At 41.0% G+C, this 20522-nt stretch overlaps 1 protein-coding gene across 4 annotated transcripts in view; it reads right to left on the reverse strand.

Moving 5' to 3' along the window:
• The window catches only part of LOC149167736 (thioredoxin H4-2-like), a 283584-nt gene that overhangs the window by 120612 nt on the left and 142450 nt on the right, over window positions 1-20522 (reverse strand). Inside the window, exon 1 of one of the 4 annotated variants that reach the window (XM_089433116.1) lies at window positions 8999-9021. The exons of the other annotated variants lie outside the window; for them this stretch is intronic. Within the exon in view, the coding sequence (XP_089289242.1) occupies window positions 8999-9016 (18 nt within the window). The 5' untranslated portion in view covers window positions 9017-9021. Of the gene's footprint in view, window positions 1-8998; window positions 9022-20522 lie in introns of those variants that run through there. 4 annotated transcript variants of the gene reach the window in all.

Here is a 20522-nt window from a genome sequence, read left to right on the forward strand (position 1 = left end):
GGGCGAGTACTGCTACAACACCACGCACCACATGTCCATCGGTATGACTCCTTTCTGTGCCCTTTATGGATATGATGCACTGACTTTTGTTGATATTGTTTTTGGAGACAGCTGGGCCCCAAAGGCCAAAGACTGGGTCCAAGAGAGCCAAGATATCCTCAAGGCTCTCAAGGATAATTTGGTGACAACCCAAAATCAGCAAAAACTTTATGCAGACCGGCACAGGACAGAGAGACACTTTGAGGAGGGGGACTTGGTATACCTTATAGGCAGTCTACGCTGAAACAGAAGGGGGCCGAGAAGCTACATCCACACTTCTATGGGCCCTACCAGGTGACTAGGCGAGTTGGGGAGGTGGCTTATGAGCTGGAGCTGCCTCCAGGGAGTAGGATTCACAATGTCTTTCGTGTCTCATGCCTGAAGAAGGTGTTGGGACAATAGGTGATGGTAGCAGCTGATCTACCCCCACTGGATGATGAGGGCCACTTGGTGTTGGAACCAGAGGCCATTTTGGAGAGCAAGGAAAGGAGACTGAGGAGCAGGACCATCAGGGAGTTCTTGGTACGCTGGAAGAACTTGCCGGATGAGGATGTCGCCTAGGAGAGTGACCACATATTGGAGCACCTAGCTTTGAGGTTGCTTGAGGGCAAGCAACATTTGGGAGGGGAGGACTGTCATGTCCCTTCTCACAAAGATTAGTCACAGGGTGAAGCTACACATTTTTGGCACAATTTTGACTTAGGATGAGGACCCCACACTTAGACTTAGGAACTCTGGGGCAAATTCGACTTTATTTAGTAGCTAGTGGGATGTGGGGGCCACCCACATGGAGAATTCGAACTTGGCCATTCGATATGCTTGGAGGGAAATCGAATTGGTGGATGGAGGGGCCCACATGAGGCTGAGGAGGCCCAAGGGAATATAAGGAGGGATGAGCTCTCACTTTGGACTATCTTCTACATTTGCAAACAAACACTCACTTGTACGATTTGTTGCTTAGCAAGTCTATCAGCTGTTTAGCCACGAATCTCTCACGCGAGAGATTCAACCTCTACTTCGAGGGACCATCCGTGCCTGCCCTAGGGAGGATATTCTACAAGAGTTTCAGGGAGTTGGGGACAGCAACACACTTCAGTCATCAGCGCAGAGACGGAACTGCGTATTCCTGGGCAGCCAGAAAACACGCAGGAGGAGTTGGAGGCCAGCAAGGGGATTCATTGCTTGTTGGTAGATCCGAGAATTGAAGAGGCAACATAGGGAAGGTATTTTCGTTGGAGTTTGCAGCTAGCTAGACGAACACATCAGTCAATGGTATTTCTGAGCAAGGGATAGTGCAGAGGTGTTAATTTTAGGTATGTTCTATGCTAAGAGCAAATTTACTTCAATTTTACATATTAGCTCAATATCAATTCCAGATTAGCAATCACATTTAGCATGATAGTAAAATGCAGATAGAACATAAACATAAATCGCAGAAAACAAGCCAAGATAAGAGGACACAAGATGTGGCGCCAGCCAGGGACAAACCCCAATGTGGGGAAACCCTTGATCAATTCTTCTTATATGTTCTTCAATAGTTTAGCAAAGAGAGAGATAGTACATATACATCAAAAGTCAACATTTTGACTTATCTAAATAAGAGCAGAGATCTTCTCTAAGAAGATGGCACATGAGGTAGCTGATCTGAACTCAGGTGAAGGCATACTGCTTCAACTGATCCTCCAAGGTGACTCCATCACCATGCAGCACCCATCACTGTGTTGCACCTCATCATCATGCTGCACCCGTCACTGTGCTGCACCCAATCACTGAGCTGCTCTTCATCAGTATATGCTGCTCTCATCACTGAGTTGCACCCAATCATCATGTTGTACTTTATCAACATTCTGCTGCATCCTTCATGCTGCACTTTGTCGTACCCTTTATGCACTCAATGCATACTGCAGTATATCACAATTTTGCTGCTGCAATACATCATATTGTTACACCTCATGTTGCACTTCATTGCAGCATTCATCATCATTGTGCTGCACTTTGTTACATTTGTGTTGCACTCATCATGCTATGATGCACTTCATCACTATGCCCATCATCGTGCTGTAGCATTCATCATCATGCTGCACCTTATTACAATGTTGTCACATCATATCGTATCATGCTGCATTGTTGGACTCAAACAGCAATTTGGACAGCCTTCACAATGTGGTCATGCACTGGTTAGGGCATTAATGAAGTCCTACCAGCCTTCACACATCAACTACAATATCCCTCCTAAGGCTACAGTCACCCTTCTTCAGCACTCCTAAATGAGCCACGCTGTCACCTATAGCAAAGTGGCACAAGGACATATCCTCCAGAATGTGATATGATAGCTGACTTACCTTACAGCGTCTCCCTCATCATTTGGCTGATAGGGTCCTCTCCAACTGCAGCCACGATGACCTCCTTGAGGGCCGAGACTAGCCCTCCTTTGACTGTGGTTAGAAGCACAAATGGACAGCTGCTATAGTCCTCTATTTTGGTGACTTTAACCTTCTCATTTTACTACAGTAGGGTAGACTTGAGACTACAGATTAGGAATCATTCAGGTAGCGTATTGTAGTTCTAGAGATCCCCTAGGACTACGGCCAAATCTTGTCATTTACTACGGCTAGGATAAGACTATGGTCCTCCTAATAGGACTGCGGCCAAATCTTGTCATTTACTGCGGCTAGGGTAAGACTAAGGTCCTCCTAATAGAACTGTGGCTAGGGTAAGAGTCAAGACTAAGGTCCTCCTAATAGGACTAGGCTAGGGCTTGCACTCACAGCAGTTAGGGCATATGAAAACCCTCCTCAACTTGTGGCCTAGAACAGCGTATTAGGGATTTCTTTTAGGGCCTAGATAAGGCAGCGTGTAGATCTTTTATGGATAGGATTAAGGTCTTCACCATGACTGCGTTTAGGGCAGCTTCAGCTCAGCGTTGAGGGCTATTGCAACCAGCATATTCTAGCCACCTGCTTGATTGCATCCTGGTCCCTTTGACTGCGTCCTAGTTCCTTCCAATTTAGGGCATGGCAGACCTCTTATGGACAATGTATCCTCTTAGGGACTTTCCCTTCCACTAAAACCCAAAATAGTGGAGAGAGGGAATCACAAGAGGTAAGTCTCAAATGACTTTCAAGGCACCTCTATTTATACTAAAACGTGGAGGATAAGTGGGGGCAATTTGGTTGCTCGCCGACCTTGACGAATTGTCCCATAACACAATTAAATTCATATCTCCATGAATACTTATCAGAATCGGATGATCTTTAGATCAATCCTACACCTCTCGACGAGAGGAATCGAAGAAAAATATCAACTACCATAAATAAGATGACCCACATGGAGTTTGGCCCTAGTTGCCCATTTTAACACTCCCTCTCAACTAGCGAGAACTCCATCTGCTAGACTGTACTATCTCTTTCATCAGTGCCCTGCACTGCTCTACTCTGCTGAACTAAGAAGAAGAAGAAGTGATTGAGAATGTATCATACCATCCTCTACTGACCCAAAGTCAGTCCCATATAAAAGAGAGTGTCTCATACCACTCTTACTGATCCGAAATCAGTTCCAAATAAAGAGAGTGTGTCATACCACTCTTACTGATCCCAAATCAGTTCGAAAAGAGAGTGAGTTATATCACTCTTACTGACCCGAAGTCAATTCCAATTGATCCCAGATCAATATCATCCTAGCATAGGGAGTACAGTTGTAACACGATGCATCCATCGGTACTACTATGGTCCCTATCCTCATTACCCTACTCATTGGCCAGATGAGAGGTACTTCCCATGAGTCCCAGACTGCATGGGTAGGATGTCTTAGCAGGAGAAGGATGAACCACTCATCCTCCCTACATGTTGCCAAGGGTATCCTAGGGGAAGGTTGAACCACTCGCCCTGCACACAACAAATCACTATGTGAAGGCTGAACCACTCACCCTGCACACAACAAATCACTAGGGGAAGGCTAAACCACTCACCCTATGACTGTGTCTCAGCAGGAGAAGGATGAACCACTCATCCTACCTACATAGTAGACCACTAGGGTAAGGCTAAACCACTCACCCTATGGTTGCTCATCGCTCCAAGCAGTACCCCCAAGCCCCCGGAGCTCCCAGAGCTCAATGTCTATATCATACAGGACCCTTAGGAGAGAGTCTCTCCACGACTCCTATTCGTTCTCGAAAAGTGACAAATTTGACCCTTCCCAGGGGCTTCGATAGAATGTCGACGACCTGCACATCAGTCCTAATGCGATGGAGCCTTCTTGCTCCTCGATGTAACATATCCCAGATAAAGTGGTACCTGATGTCTATATGCTTTGAGCAATCATAGAACACGTGATTCCTCAACAATCGAATCCCCCTTTGGTTGTCACAGAAGATCATGATGGTATCCAACACGTGTCCAAACAGCTCACTGAAGAGCTTCCTCAACCAGTCAGCTTCACACGAGGTCATACTCGTAGCTATGTATTTGGTCTCAGCAGTGCTCAAAGCAACCGACTTTTGCTTCCTACTCATCCAGGATATCAAGGTAGAACCCAAGGAGAACCAGCACTCAAAAGTTCTCTTGTGATCCTCCACACTACCTGCCTAATCAGTGTTAGAATAATCATGCAGGTTCAAATTTTTGGCAGTGTATCTCAATCCATGAGAGATTGCGCCCAGAAGATATCTCAGAAGATTCTTGGCACCAATCCAGTGAGGCTCAACCATATATGAGCCCAACATGCTAACTACAAAACATATATCCGGACAAAAGTTCACCAAGAACATCAATGCAAATGAGTTTATGAAACTCAGAGGCATTTCCCAAATTAAATCCCGCATCACTACCACATGACTTCTGAAAGTTAAGCTCCATCGAGGTAGTCACGGGCTTGCAGTTCAACATTCCAAATCCGGATTCTAACTACTTCTACTTTTGCAAATGAGAGGGTCTGCACCTGTCAGAAGGAGGTCGTCCTCATAAGGTTCCAGTATGAGAGGTATATCATCCACCACATTCAAGCAATGGTTTGGATCGGCCTCACTCCTAGTGAATCTCAGCTTCATCAGGCAGTTATCAATCCTCTCATATCAAGCCCGAGGTGTTTTCTCTAAAACATAGAGAGCTTTCTTCCACCTGCATCCTTGAGATTCCCAATCATGAATCTCAAACCCCTCAGATTGTTCCACATTTGAGGTCTTGCTACATGAGGGGAATGGTCCCCTTGTAAGTTTTCCTTCGGTATATCTCGGACATGTACTTTCATGCTCTTCTTGAATTCAAGCATCCCTGTCATCATCTGACTCACATCGGGTAGGGTCTTACAATTGAAGATGACTAGCCCTCCGGTGCCATTAAAGAGATGTGTCACACAACATGGTCCTTAATGGACTTCCTGCAACTTGATACAAATTGCCAATCCCTGAACCCATGAGTAAAAGCATCTTGAAAATTCTATTTTCAAACACGTACCTTTCCATTGATGAATGCCACCTTCAAGCCTTTGACTTCCATTGCCGAAATGGACACCAGGTTCTTCTTGAGATCAGGTACATAATGAACTTCGTTTAAATGAATCATTTTACCCTCATTCAATTGAGGGGTAACATTCCCTACACCCTTTCCGGGATGGGTGGCATCATCTCCAAGAATAATCTACACGATTGTCTCCTTCTCTATCAAATTAGAGAGAGTTTCCTTCTATCCGATGAAGTGCCTTGAAGCACTACTATCTATAAGCCAGATTCCCAAAGAGTCAGGAGGAGAAGTAGTGGAGAGGGCCAAACTAAAATAATACTTCTTTAGCTTATCAGAAACAACATTTGATTTTTCATACCTGGAGTTCCTTGCTTTCTTTGAATAGTCAACCATTTCCTTGATGACCTGCATTACCTGTCATTCCTCCGGCCATTGAAGATGTCCCTAGAATGATTGTTATCATCATCAAGTGATGTGTCCCTACCATTCGGACACTTCTTCTCATAATGGTCGAACTTACTGCAAGCAAGGCATCTGCCTTTCCTTCCACCCTTAGATCTGGACTTCCCATTGAAGTGATCTTTAGGTAGGCCATCATATGCTTCCGTTGCGCCACTCAAATAATATTCTTTGCTTCGACTTCACCCTTGGTGAATTTGAAATGGATGAGGAACCCATTGAGCCTTTTGTCCTTTCCAACTGTCTTCGATGATTGCTCTTTCACTCTTGCTTGGCCTTTGTCTTCGCCGCAACTCTAATACCATGTTAATTTTAGGTATGTTCTATGTTGAGAGCAAATTTACTTCAATTTTCCATATTAGCTCAATATCAATTCCAGATTAGCAATCGCATTTAGCATGATAGTAAAATGCAAATAGAACATAAACATAAATCGCAGAAAACAAGCCAAGACAAGAGGACACAAGATGTGGCACCAGTCAGGGACAAACCCCAATGTGGGGAAACCTTGATCAATTCTTCTTATATGTTCTTCAATAGTTCATCAGATAGAGAGATAGTACATATGCATCAGAAGTCAACATTTTGACTTATCTAAATAAGAGCAGAGATCTTCTCTAAGAAGATGGCACATGAGGTATCTGATTTGAACTCAGGTGAAGGCATACTGCTTCAACTGATCCTCCATGGTGACTCCATCACCATGTAGCACCCATCACTGTGTTGCACCTCATCATCATGTTGCACCCGTCATTGTGTTGCACCCAATCACTGAGCTGCTCTTCATCACTATGTTGCTCTCATCACTGAGTTGCACCCAATCATCATGTTGTGCCCATCATGTTGTACTTCATCAACATTCTGTTGCATCCTTCATGTTGCACTATGTTGTACCCTTTATGCACTCAATGCATACTGCAGTATATCACAATTTTGTTGTTGCAATACATCATACTGTTGCACCTCATCATGCAACTCATTGAAGCATTCATCATCACTATGCTGCACTTCGTTACATTTGTGTTGCACTCATCATGCTATGATACACGTCATCACTATGCCCATCATCATGTTGCAGCATTCATCATCATGCTACACCTTATTACAGTGTGTCACATCATATCGTATCATGTTGTTGTTTGCTACATTGTTGGACTCAAACAGCAATTCAGGCAGCCTTCACAATGTGGTCATGGACTGGTTAGGGCATTAATGAAGTCCTACCAGCGTTCACACATCAGCTGAAATATCCCTCCCAAGGCTACGGTCACCCTTCTTTAGCACTCCTAAATGAGCCACGCTGTCACCTACAGCAAAGTGGCATAAGGACATATCCTCAAGAATGTGATATGATAGTTGACTTACCTTACAACGTCTCCTGCATCATTTGGCTGATAGGGTCCTCTCCAACTACAGCGATGATGACCTCCTTGAGGGTTGAGACTAGCCCTCCTTTGACTGTGGTTAGAAGCACAAATGGACAACTGCTATAGTCCTCTATTTTGGTGACTGTAACCTTCTCTTTTTAATGCAGTTAGGGCAGACTTAAGACTATAGATTAGGAATCATTTAGGCAGCATACTATAGCTCTATAGATCCCCTAGGACTGCGACCAAATCTTGTCATTTACTGCGGCTAGGGTAAGACTATGGTCCTCCTAATAGGATTGTGGCTAGGGCTTGCACTCACAACAATTAGGGCATATGAAAACCCTCCTCAACCTGTGGCCTAGAACAGCATATTAGGGATTTATTTTAGGGCCTAGATAAGGCAACGTGTTGATCTTTTATGGACAGCGTTAAGGTTTTCACCATGACTGCGTTTAGGGCAGCTTCATCTCAGCGTTGAGGGCTATTGCAACTAGCATATTCTAGCCACCTACTTGACTGCGTCCTGGTCCCTTTGACTGCATCCTAGTTCCTTCCAATTTAGGGCATGGCAGACCTCTTCTGGACAGCGTATCCTCTTGGAGGCTTTCCCTTCCACTAAAACGCAAAACAATGGAGAGAGGGAACGCAAGAGGTGAGTCTCAAATGACTTTCAAGGCACCTCTATTTATACTAAAACGTGGAGGATAAGTGGGGGCAATTTGGTTGCTCGTCGACCTTGACGAATTGTCCCATAACACAAATAAATTCATATCTCCATGAATACTTATTGGAATCAAATGATCTTTAGATCAATCCTACACCTCTCGATGAGAGGAATCCAAGAAAAATATCAGCTGGCATAAATAAGATGACCCACATGGAGTTTGGCCCTGGTTGCCAATTTTAACAAGAGGCCATCCAGCAGCAATTCATGGGCACTTGGGGAGCCACTGATCTTGGCCAAGAGCCATCTGGGGAGCTAGGAGTTGGATAGCATAGGTAAATCCAACATTTTGGAGGAGTTTGCAGAGGGATTTGCAGTCAAATTCCTGCAAGTCTAAATTGGCAACCATAGCTAGGGAGAGGCTCCAAGGGGGTCGAAAATCTGAAGTCAAAACCAGCTAAATTTCGTTATGGGTTTTTCTAGGTTTTGTCCAAGCCTCCAAGGAGTCTAGGGTTAAAAGCACGCAATTTTCTGGGCGGTTTTTGAGCACTTTCCAACTAGTCGAAGTTCAACAGTGCAACAGTTTACTAGGGCAGCGTAGTGCAGAGTGGTGCAGCGTTGGGCAGCCTTCAGCTCAGCCATTTTCCCACCTGGGGTTGGTCTTGCTTGTTCATTGGGACAAGCCCAAGTGCACCATTCTAATATATATTGTATCTAGCCTGCAAATTTTTAATAATATGGCTCAACAGTCCCTTACTTGCAGCATTTCCATGGATGTTTATTGTGAGTTTCATTTTTTATAATCTACTACCCAGTTTATTTGCTTAATATCACTTGCATTCATACTTAGGAACATTACACATTTCATTCATAAGTAATGCATACAATGATGATACCTAGATTCTATACAATTGATCTTCAATAATAAATATTGCAATAGAAAAATTGCCAACACATTCCATACATTAGACAATAAGATCAAAAATTCATCAATAACGGAGTACACTTACAGGATGAAATGCATGCATAATCCAATATTGAACCAAGATAACTTCTCCAATGCCAAGAGAATAGCTCCAATAGAAAAAAATACTAAATAGATCACATCTTCTCCAAGATACATGTTGTACCCATTTTGTCACAAGTCTGAGGAAGCAGTGTACAAATTTTTCAAGGATCATAATCATTAGCTAGCCAATTGTTATGTCATTGTAAACCCAAATTCTTCAAATTGTAATGTAAATGATGCTAGTATGACCATTTAATTTTGTAACAACATCTAGGTAAGCCTTTGATTTTGGCAACAAATTTCATCCTATGAGGTTTTTTAACCACACTGAATTATGTGTGTTTCTAAACACAAATAATCGACAAAGTTTTTCCTCCGGCTTAAACCCCAAAGTTTGGGTGGAATTCATTGACAAGGTCTTATGTGAGTCCTAGTGTTATATTGAGTCATTGTAAAAGTGGTTTGGAATAATTTAAGCTATTTGGCTAAATTATTTTATTACAGATCACTTGGTCTATACTAGATCATATTGTGTCACAGAATTGGGTAATTATTTTGAGGGTCTATAATGAATGTGTATTCCCCCTTTGAGGGTTGAATTATTTGTAATATCTGAGGTAAAAAAATATTTTTGTGTGTAGTTCCTCATATTTAGACACCATGGCTAAAGTATTTGAGGGTGGAAAAAATATTAATCCCCTCTTGTGTCAATTAATTAATTTTTCTGGCTAAATTAAAATTAAATCGTAAGCCAGAAAATTAATTAATTTAGAGTCAAAAATAATTATAACGAAATTAAAATTTCTCCAAATGGAAAATAATCAAAAAATTCATGGGTCAAAGAAAAGGCAAATTTTGGAGGTCCCCCGCCAAGGAAAAATGGATATTTTAGGAAAACTTAAGCCCTTGGACCTTGGTGGTTAAGTCAAAGTCAATTTTTTGAGAAAATTAATCCAAAATAATAATTTTTGGATCAATAAAAAATGGGTTTTAAGTGATATTCGAAATTTTCTTCAAAATAAATGCTTTCAACGACAGAGATTAAAAGATGATCAAATTATTATCAACGATAAAGATTACTTTGATGGGGAACAAACCAACTAATCGCTATTTTCCACTTGGAGGATTTTTCTATAAATAGAAGCCATTTTTGCTTCTCATGATATTTTGATTTTGGGCTATCTCTGGATGATGTAAATTTGTAACACTGGTATTGAGCCATTGCTCTGTTGGGAACGTTTTAATATCATAATAAAAAGACTTTGGGGTTCAGTTCATGGTGTTCTTGTTCCATTGATCTGTGGTACATGCTAGTTATGTGCTAATCCTATATTGTGCTTCATTGTTATATAAATTGTTATTTCATTTGTCGATGATAGGACATTCTATTGGTAAAAGATAATTTTTATCTTAGGTGATCTGATTCATCATATGATCTAATGATTTGGTTTGAGAAAAATTATAGAGATTTGCAGGTACACTAGCCCTTGGGCTCCAAGTTCACAGACTGTGGGAAGGAGCCGACCTTGTTTGGGCTCTAGGAATTTTTATATGGTATTCTAACTTTGCAGAAGAGTGTGGCCAATATTCTAACTTTCAAAAAATACATTTATGTATTACCATTATTCAGAATTTATCTCTCAAAAAAATATTTTACAAGCATTGTATATTTGTAAATATTTTGTAAATAATTTTTTGTAAAATAATTTTGTAAATTATTTCTAACCCTTGTTTGCAGCAGTTGGGATTTTGGGTTTATTTTGAATTTTGTATATATATTGGGGTTTTGGGAAATTTTATTTCATTTGTGCATGTGAATCCACAAGCTATCAAGGACAATTCAAATTTTGTGCTAGTGTTTGAAGGGTTTATCTCACGAAAGTGAGACATCTAGTCCTTTCGGAAGAAACCATTGGGGTTTTGAGGTAGATCTAGGCCTAGGAAGGCAAGATCCAGCATCTAGCTTCCTTCCAAGCTCAACGCTCAAGCAAAAAGAGGAAGTTGCTAGCCCTTTTGGGAGATTTCGTGGTATTTTTTGGCGATTTTGAATATCTAAAGAAAAATTTGATTTTTTGCAAGGGTTCCAAAAAAAAATTTCCTAGACCTAGCGGAGCACTCATTTGCCCTAGCTGTAGCCTCCTCTTCTTCCCTTGGTGAGCTGTTGGCCTATTTTTGCCTCCAAACCAGTGTTGAAAACATCGGTATCGGCAAAATATCGGCGAGGGTCCTGAAAACATCTTATCAGCAATATCAGCAAAATATCGACAAACATAAAAAATCATTTTTTTCATATTTTTAAACATAGTCGATATTTTCAAAATATGGAGATATTTAGCTGATATTTTCAACATATTGCGATATTTTGCCGATATCTTGAAAATATCGCAATATTTTCAAAATGGAAAATATCACAATATTTACTCAGTGATATATTGTTTTGCCGAAAGTATCGCAATATTTTCAAATATCGACGATATTATCAACACTGCTCTGAACCTTTGTCGTGGTCCCTTTACCCCTGCAATAAGCCCTAGAGGGTGAGGCACAACCCTGGTTAGGCCTCTAAGGCCTTGCCATGGGCCCCTTTACCCCTGTCATCATCCTTGAAGGTGAGAAATAGCCATGGTTAGGCCTCTAAGGCCTTATCGTGGGCCTCTAGCCCCTCCGCTTGCCTTCATTCAACCTTTGCTCCCCTCCAAACACTTGTTGCAGTGCTTTGGTCCTCTCTTTTCTGTTAAATTTTGCAGATTTAAAATTTAATTTCTGAGATCATAAACCATAGAAGACAGTCAATGAACAGCAAGACACAAGATTTGGTCCAAGACCAGGGAAAATTCCACTATGGGGGAAAACCCTTTTCAAAATGTTCTTCTATTAGATTGTCTTCAAATGTTCAGCAACTATACATAATTAGAGTACAATTTACAAACAACAGTAGTAACAACCCTCCAAAGGCTTCCAAACCAAGAGCAGTAGACACAAGTACGTGAACAAAGTACACAAGTACAAGAGCTAAACACTGATAGAAATATTCTCCAAATGCAAGATCAGAATGCTACTGAAGTGAGGGCAATATACTAGCAATCAAACTCTGGTATTAAAGCAATATCAAGAATAGAATATCTCTAGAGCGAAATCAATACAAGAGCTAAATACTTCTGGTGTGAGAGCAATACCAACTGCAATAATAATTCTCTAGAGGGAGAGCATTAACAACAACAAATAACAAGAGCAGAAACCACGGGTGCGAGAGTTGAATGAGAGTTTTGAGATCTATCATAAGATCGACCAAATAATAGATCTACCAAACAACATATTTGCCAAATAATATATCTTCCAAACAATAGATCTGCCAAACAATAGATCTGTCAATGATGATAAGAGATTTGCAAATCTGCAATAGATCTGCTATTGATAATAAGAGATCTACTAATGATAATAAGAGATCTGCCAATGATGATAAGAGATCTGCTAATGCGAGAGCTAGATCACCAAAGCGAGAGAGAGAACTCGATGTTGCAACTGAAGGTTTCTCTTCAATATATAGAAATCTTTGAGGCAAAATCCCTTCCTCGAATTAAGTGTTTTGGAAGCTTCTAGAGTGATCCATTCGAATTAGATAACTTAAGTGATTTATTTTGCGCATGTCTAATTGAATCGCTTTTAGCGATTTTATTTTGCACATGTCTAATTGCTTTATAAAATATTTTTGAAATAACTTTTGCTCTAATGAAAAATAAATTGCTCTTGAGAAATAAATCGCTTCAAGGGTGAAAGGGGTTAACCACATAAAGTGATTTCGAGGGAAATTTCTCCCTAGTTGCTAAAAAATTTAACATTTTCCCTCTCAGCAAGGCTACATGGCCTCCTCCCTAACATTAGCCTTTCTAGGCCTAGCGTTGCCCTCTCCTAACCTCTTCACCTCATCTCAATCATTGCTTGGGTTACAAATTTTATTTTTGTCAACGACTCTTGGTGGTTGCAGGGATATACAAGAGGATTTCGAGCTAATACTTGTGATTGCAGGTGGTCTACTCATTGGAAGAGTTTTGGGCAAGCAAACTTGTCATTTTCAAGGCCTAAAGGCCTAGTGGTTTGCCTCCTCAAACCCTCATTCCTATCTCTGTTTTACTAGCAGCCTACAATCATCTTGTTTGCAGTCGTAAAAAATACATAAAAGTGGCATAAAACTAATTGATAAGTCACCTAATACATTGATAAGTCACTTGCTTCAATTGGGCAGTGTTGAAAATATCAGTATTGGCTAAAATATTGGCAAGGGTCCTGAAAACATCTTATCGGCAATATTGGCAAAATATCGGAAAATATCGGGAAACATAAAAAATCAATTTTTCATATTGCCGATATTTTCAAAATATGGTGATATTTAGCCGATATTTTCAAAATATCGCGATATTTTATCGATATTTTAACAATATTGCGATATTTTGAAAACAAAAAATATCGCAATATTTACTCGGCAATATATAGTTTTGTCGAAAATATTGCGATATTCTCAAATATCGCTGATATTATCAACACTGCAATTGGGTGATCATTGTTTGGCATAAATTCACAAGTTTTGATGACTGTCATACTGTTTAGAGAAGCATAATAAGGTATGATCATACATAACAGTGGCATCAAAAAAGGTTCTAAACTCATTAAGCATTTGTCTCTTGCTTCCTTTGCATAATTGTATACAATTTTGTTTTGGCAAAGTAGTTTAAGAAGGCTGCCTTCTAGCTCTTCCTTGGCTGCCTCATTTTGCATTTTTGCATGTTTTTGCACTCATAATTTCTCACTGTTTGCATCTTAAGTGCTCTCATCTTATCAAGGTAAAGATATAAGTGTTCGGTCGATTTGACATAGTTAGCATAAGATTAGCTACTATTGTCGTAAAAATTTATTCTTGCTCCTTTGATGTTACTTGAACATAAGTCACCTAAAGGTTCTTGATATTGGCTAATGCTCTATTATGGAAAAGATTGATAGCATTGGTAACATTGAAGTTTTGAAGTGTTTAGACAATTGGTTAAGTGGTTGAATATGTTAATTTTAGGTATGTTCTATGCTAGAACAATTTATTTTAATTTTCCAATATCTTTTCCAGATTAGCAATCACATCAGCATTAAAGTAAATTGCAGATAGAACATAAATATAAATCGCAGAAGACAAGCCAAGACAAGAGGATACAAGATGTGGCGCCAGCCAGGGACAAACCCCAATGTGGGGAAACCCTTGATCAATTCTTCTTTTATGTTCTTCAAAGTTCAGTAAAGAGAGAGACAGTACATTTACAACAGAAGTCAACACTTTGACTTATCTAGATCTGAGCATAGATCATCTCCTATAACGATGATACATGAGATCAGTTGAAGACATTCTACTTCAACTGATTCTCTAAGGTGACGGCTTCACCTATCCATTTCATCCATTTACTACACCTTACCATGTAGCACCATCTCATCTACTTTCATCATCATGTTGCCCATTATTCTGCATCTTCCATCATTATGCAGCCCTATTCATCATCATGCTGCTCATGCCCATTATGCTACATCATACATCATCATGTTGCCCATTATTCTGCATCTTCCATCATTATGCAGCCCTATTCATCATCATGTTGCTCATGCCCATTATGCTACATCATACATCATCATGTTGTCTCATCCATCAACATGTAGTCTCATTGTCTAATCATGCTGCCCTTTACATCATTATGATCATGCTGGCTTTTACATCATTATGCAGTCCCATTATTGATCATGCTCATATACATATATATGATACTTGTCACTGTTCTTTGAAACATGTTGAGACTGTCGTATGCTACGGATCTCTTCATTGAACCCTTATCTCATCATCGAGTCATAGCTGGGCTGTAATTTATCTAGAGGAGATAACATTTGTCATAACAATCATTGATCCGAGAGAATAGGTCATTCTCTGTTATCCGATGACTAGTCTGCTATAGAACTGCCACCGAGATCAAGACTGCTACTTGTTATACCATGATTGCTTATGCCGAGAATGGATAATCTTTAGTTCAACGGTTCCTTAACCTATTCGAGGATGCAGCCAAACCCTAGATCTATCCCACATAAAATGCGGATTCATTTTCTTTATGAAACAAACTTGACTGCGGTTCCATTACCTTGACTGCAGCTTCATTATCCTTACTGCGGCTCCATTATTATGACTGCGGCTTCGTTGTCCTGTGCTCTGCGTATAAGTGTCTTAATGACCAGCGTATTAGGCCTGTGTGGATGTCTTCATTGCCTGCTTAGCGTATAGGGTTTCCATAACTGTGCGTATATTGTCTTCATGATAGCATAAATGGATGTCATCATTTATTAACTACGTAATATCTCCATCTATTAACTGCGTAAGGTCTCCCTCCTGTGCATAAATATATTGTTGGGCGTTTCAGCGTATATATATCCTGTGCATACATATATTGTTGGGCATTTCAGCGTATATATATATATATTATATATATATATATATATCTTCATTACCAGCGTATATATATATTTCCACTGCCTGCGTATAAGGTCTTTTATGTCTGGGTATAGATTAGGGCATCATCTTGCAGCTAGGGCTCCTTCTAGGCCAGCGTATTCTTTAGTTCTCTCCTTCTCCAAAAACCCAAGACGTGGAGAGGAGATCACCTCAAGAATACATGTCTAAAATGACTTCAAGTCCTCACCAATTTATACTAAAACGTGGATGATGAATAGACATGTCTATTGGGCTTTTGAGCCTACTCAAGTTGCTGGCCGACTTGACAATTTGATTTATAAGATAAATAACTTCATAACTTCATAAATACTTATCAGAATCGGATGATCTTTAGATCAATCCTACACCTCTCGATGAGAGGGATCCACTAAAAATATCAGCTGCCATAAATAAGAAGACCCACATGGAGTTTGGCGCTAGTTGCCAATTTTAACACTCCCTCTCAACTAGGGAGAACTCCATATGCTGATCCATATGTCCGACTGTACTATTTCTGCCATCAGTGTCCTGCACTGCTCGGCTCTGTTGGCTCTGCTCAGCTCTCCTTAGCTATGCTGGCTCTACTCAGCTCTGCTGGCTCTGCTTAGCTCTACTAGCTCTGCTTAGCTCTGCTTAGCTCTGCTGAGCTCTGCTTAGCTCTGCTGGCTCTGCTCTGCTCTGCTCTGTTTAGCTCTGCTAAACTATGAAGAAGAAGAACTGATCAAGAATGTATCATACCATACTCCACTGACCCGAAGTCAGTCTTAGAGTGTGTACCACTGGTCCCAAGCCAGTCCTCAACCGACCCGAAGTCAGTGTCATAGTAAGTACAACTCCTACCACTGGTCCCAGACCAGTACTCTACTGACTCGAAGTCAGTCTCAGAGTATGTACCATTGGTCCCAGACTAGTCTCAACCGACCCGAAGTCAGCGTCATAGTGGGTACAACTCCTACAACTGGTCCTAGACTAGTACTCTATTGACCCAAAGTCAGTCTCAGAGTATGTACCACTAGTCCCAGACCAGTCTCAACCGACCCGAAGTCAACGTCATAGTGGGTACAACTCCTACAACTGGTCCCAGACCAGTATCATTGATCCCAGATCAGTGAAGGTCATCCGAGTATAGGGAGTACGGTAGATACAACGATGCATCCATCGGTACTACAATGGTCCCTATCCTCATTTCCCTGCTCATTGATCAGATGAGAGGTACTTCCCATGAGTCCCAAACTGCATGGGTAGGATGCCTCGACAGGAGAACTAATCAATCCTGTCACAATCGTCATGGAGAACACATCATCCAAACCCCACAGGAGAACTAATCATCCTGCTACACAGGACAGCGAATCATCCTGTCCCACAAGAGAGCAAATCATCTTGTTCACAGGAGAGCGAATCATCCTGTCCACAGGAGAGCAAATCATCCTGTCCCACAAGAGAGTGAATCATCTTGTCCCAGTGCGCACCACCAAGGGAGGGTGAGTCACCCTATGGTCGTATGTTGCTGCAATAAGAACCGTAAGCTCCCAGAGCTCAATGTCTGCAACATGCAAGACCCTTTTACAAGGGTCTCTCGACGACTCCAAGTCGTTCGAGAAAATCACAAATTTGATCTTTCCCCGGGACTCTTGACAAAGTGTAGCGACCTGTACATCATCTCAGTGCGATGGAGCTTCCTTGCTCATCGACTTACCATATCCCAGATAAGTCAGTATCTGATGTCTATCTGCTGGAGCAATCATTGAATACGGGATTCCTCAATAATCAAATCCCACCTCTGGTTGTCACAAAGAATCACAGTGGTATTCATCATGTGTACTCACTTAAGAGTTTCCACAACCAGGCAACTTCATACGAGGTCATACTCGTAGTTATGTATCCCGTCTCGGCGGTAATTATAACAACCAACTTCTGCTTCCTGCTTATCCATGATATCAAAGCAAAATCCAAAGGGAACCAGCACTAAAAAGTGCTCTAGTGATCCTCCACACTGCCTGCCCAGTCAGCATTCGAATAATCATGCAGTGTTCGTATTTCCAGCAGTGTATCTCAACCCATGAGATATTGTGCCCCGAAGATATCTCAGAAGATTCTTAGCACCAATCCAGTGAGGCTCAACTAGATATGAGCTCACGATGCTAACTACAAAACATATGTCCGGAATCCAACTCCCTCTTACTTCTGCAAATGAGACGGTCTGCACCTATCAAAAACAGTTCGTCCGCATAAGGTGCCGGTATGAGAGGTCTATCATCCACAACCTTCGGGTAATGGTCTGGATTGGTTTCACTCCTAGTGAATCTCAGCTTCATCAAACAGCTATCAATCCTCTCATACTACCCCCGGGGTGTTTTGCTTCAAGCCATAAAGGGCTTTCTTCCACTTGTATAAATGAGATTCCCGTTCATGAATCTCAAACTCCACGGGTTGTTCCAAACCTGTGGACCTGCTTCATGAGGGGAATGGTCTCCTTGTAAGATTTTCCTTCTGTACATCTCAGACATGTACCTTCATGCTCTTTTTGAATTCAGGCATCCCGGTCACCATCTGACTCACAGACCTCCGATGCTGAGTCAATGGACATGGTCCCCAGTGGACTTGATACAACCCTAAACTCAAAAACATCTTTGAAAAATCTATTTTCAAACACGTACCTTTCCATCGATGAGTGCCACCCTGAAGCCTTTGACTTCCATTTCTGAGATGGACACCAAGTTCTTCTTGTGATCAGGTACATAAAAGAGATTCTGGGGTTCCTTGCTTTCTTTGAAGAGTCGACCATTTCCTTGATGACCTACATTACCAGTGATTCCTTTGATCATTGAAAATGTCCCTCGAATGATTGTTATCTTCATCAAGAGATGTGTCCCTATCCTTCGGACACTCCTTCGCATGATGGCTGAATTTATTGCAACCAAGGCATCTGCCTTTCCTTCCACCCTTAGATCCGAGCTTCCCAATGAAGTGATCTTTAAGTAGGCCATCAGAAACTTCCACTTCGCCATTCTGATAATATGCTCTGCTTCGACTTCACCCTTTGTGAATTTAGAAGAGAGATGTGGAACCCATTGATCCTTTCGTCCTATCCCTATTGTCTTCGGTGATTGCTCTTCATATGTGCTTGGGCATTGTCTTCACCTTAGCTCCGATAACATGTTAATTTTAGGTATGTTCTATGCTAGAGCAATTTATTTTAATTTTCCAATATCTTTTCCAGATTAGCAATCACACCAACATTAAAGTAAACTGCAGATAGAACATAAATATAAATCGCAGAAGACAAGCCAAGACAAGAGGACACAAGATGTGGCGCCAGCCAGGGACAAACCCCAATGTGGGGAAACCCTTCATCAATTCTTCTTTTATGTTCTTCAAAGTTCAACAGAGAGAGAGACAGTACATTTACAACAGAAGTCAACACTTTGACTTATCTAGATCTGAGCATAGATCATCTCCTATAACGATGATACATGAGATCAGTTGAAGACATTCTGCTTCAACTGATTCTCCAAGGTGACGGCTTCACCTATCCATTTCGTCCATTTACTACACCTTACCGTGTAGCACCATCTCATCTGCTTTCATCATCATGCTGCCCATTATTTTGCATCTTCCATCATTATGCAGCCCTATTCATCATCATGCTGCTCATGCCCATTATGCTGCATCATACATCATCATGCTGCCCATTATTCTACATCTTCCATCATTATGTAGCCCTATTCATCATCATGTTGCTCATGCCCATTATGTTGCATCATACATCATCATGTTGCCCATTATTCTACATCTTCCATCATTATGCAGCCCTATTCATCATCATGTTGCTCATGCCCATTATGCTGCATCATATATCATCATGCTGCCCATTATTCTGCATCTTCCATCACTATGCAGCCCTATTCATCATCATGTTGCTCATGCCCATTATGCTGCATCATACATCATCATGCTATCTCATCCATCAACATGCAGTCTCATTGTCTAATCATGCTGCCCTTTAGATCATCGTGATCATGCTGCCCTTTACATCATTATGCAGTCCATTACTGATCATGCTCATATACATATATATGATACTTGTCATTGTTCTTTGAAACATGTTGAGACTTCCGTATGCTATGGATCTCTTCATTGAACCCTTATCTCATCATCGAGTCATAGCTGGGCTGTAATTTATCTAGAGGAGATAACAGTTGTCATAACAATCATTGATCCGAGAGAATAGGTCATTTTCTGTTATCTAATAACTAGTCTGCTACAAAACTACCACCGAGATCAACACTGCTACTTGTTATACCATGATTGCTTATGCTGAGAATGGATAATCTTTAGTTCAGCGGTTCCTTAACCTATCCGAGGATGCAGCCAAACCCTAGATCTATCCCACATAAAATGCGGATTCATTTTCTTTATGAAACAAACTTGACTACGGTTCCATTACCTTGACTGCAGCTTCATTATCCTTACTGTGGCTCCATTATTATGACTGCGGCTTCGTTGTCCTGAGCTCTGCGTATAAGTGTCTTAATGCCCAGCGTATTAGGCTTCCATAACTGTGCGTATATATATCTGCGTATATGACTGCGTGGATGTCTTCATTGCCTGCTCAGCGTATGGGGTTTCCATAACTATGCATATATTGTCTTCATGACAGCATATAAACTGCGTGGATGTCTTCATTTATTAACTGCGTAATATCTCCATCTATTAACTGCGTAAGGTCTCCCTCCTGTGCATACATATATTGCTGGGCATTTCAGCGTATATATATATCTTCATTACCAGCGTATATATATATATTTCCACTGCCTGCATATAAGGTCTTTTATGTCTGCGTATAGATTAGGGCATCATCTTGTAGCTAGGGCTCCTTCTAGGCCAGCATATTCTTTAGTTCTCTCCTTCTCCAAAAACCCAAGACGTGGAGAGGAGATCACCTCAAGAATACATGTCTAAAATGACTTCAAGTCCTCACCAATTTATACTAAAATGTGGATGATGAATAGACACG

Source organism: Pinus tabuliformis, chromosome 5_1 (genome assembly GCF_031772625.1).
Source record: "Pinus tabuliformis cultivar Carrire ecotype Pingquan chromosome 5_1, CPIR1, whole genome shotgun sequence".
In the NCBI taxonomy this organism is placed as follows: domain Eukaryota; kingdom Viridiplantae; phylum Streptophyta; class Pinopsida; order Pinales; family Pinaceae; genus Pinus; species Pinus tabuliformis.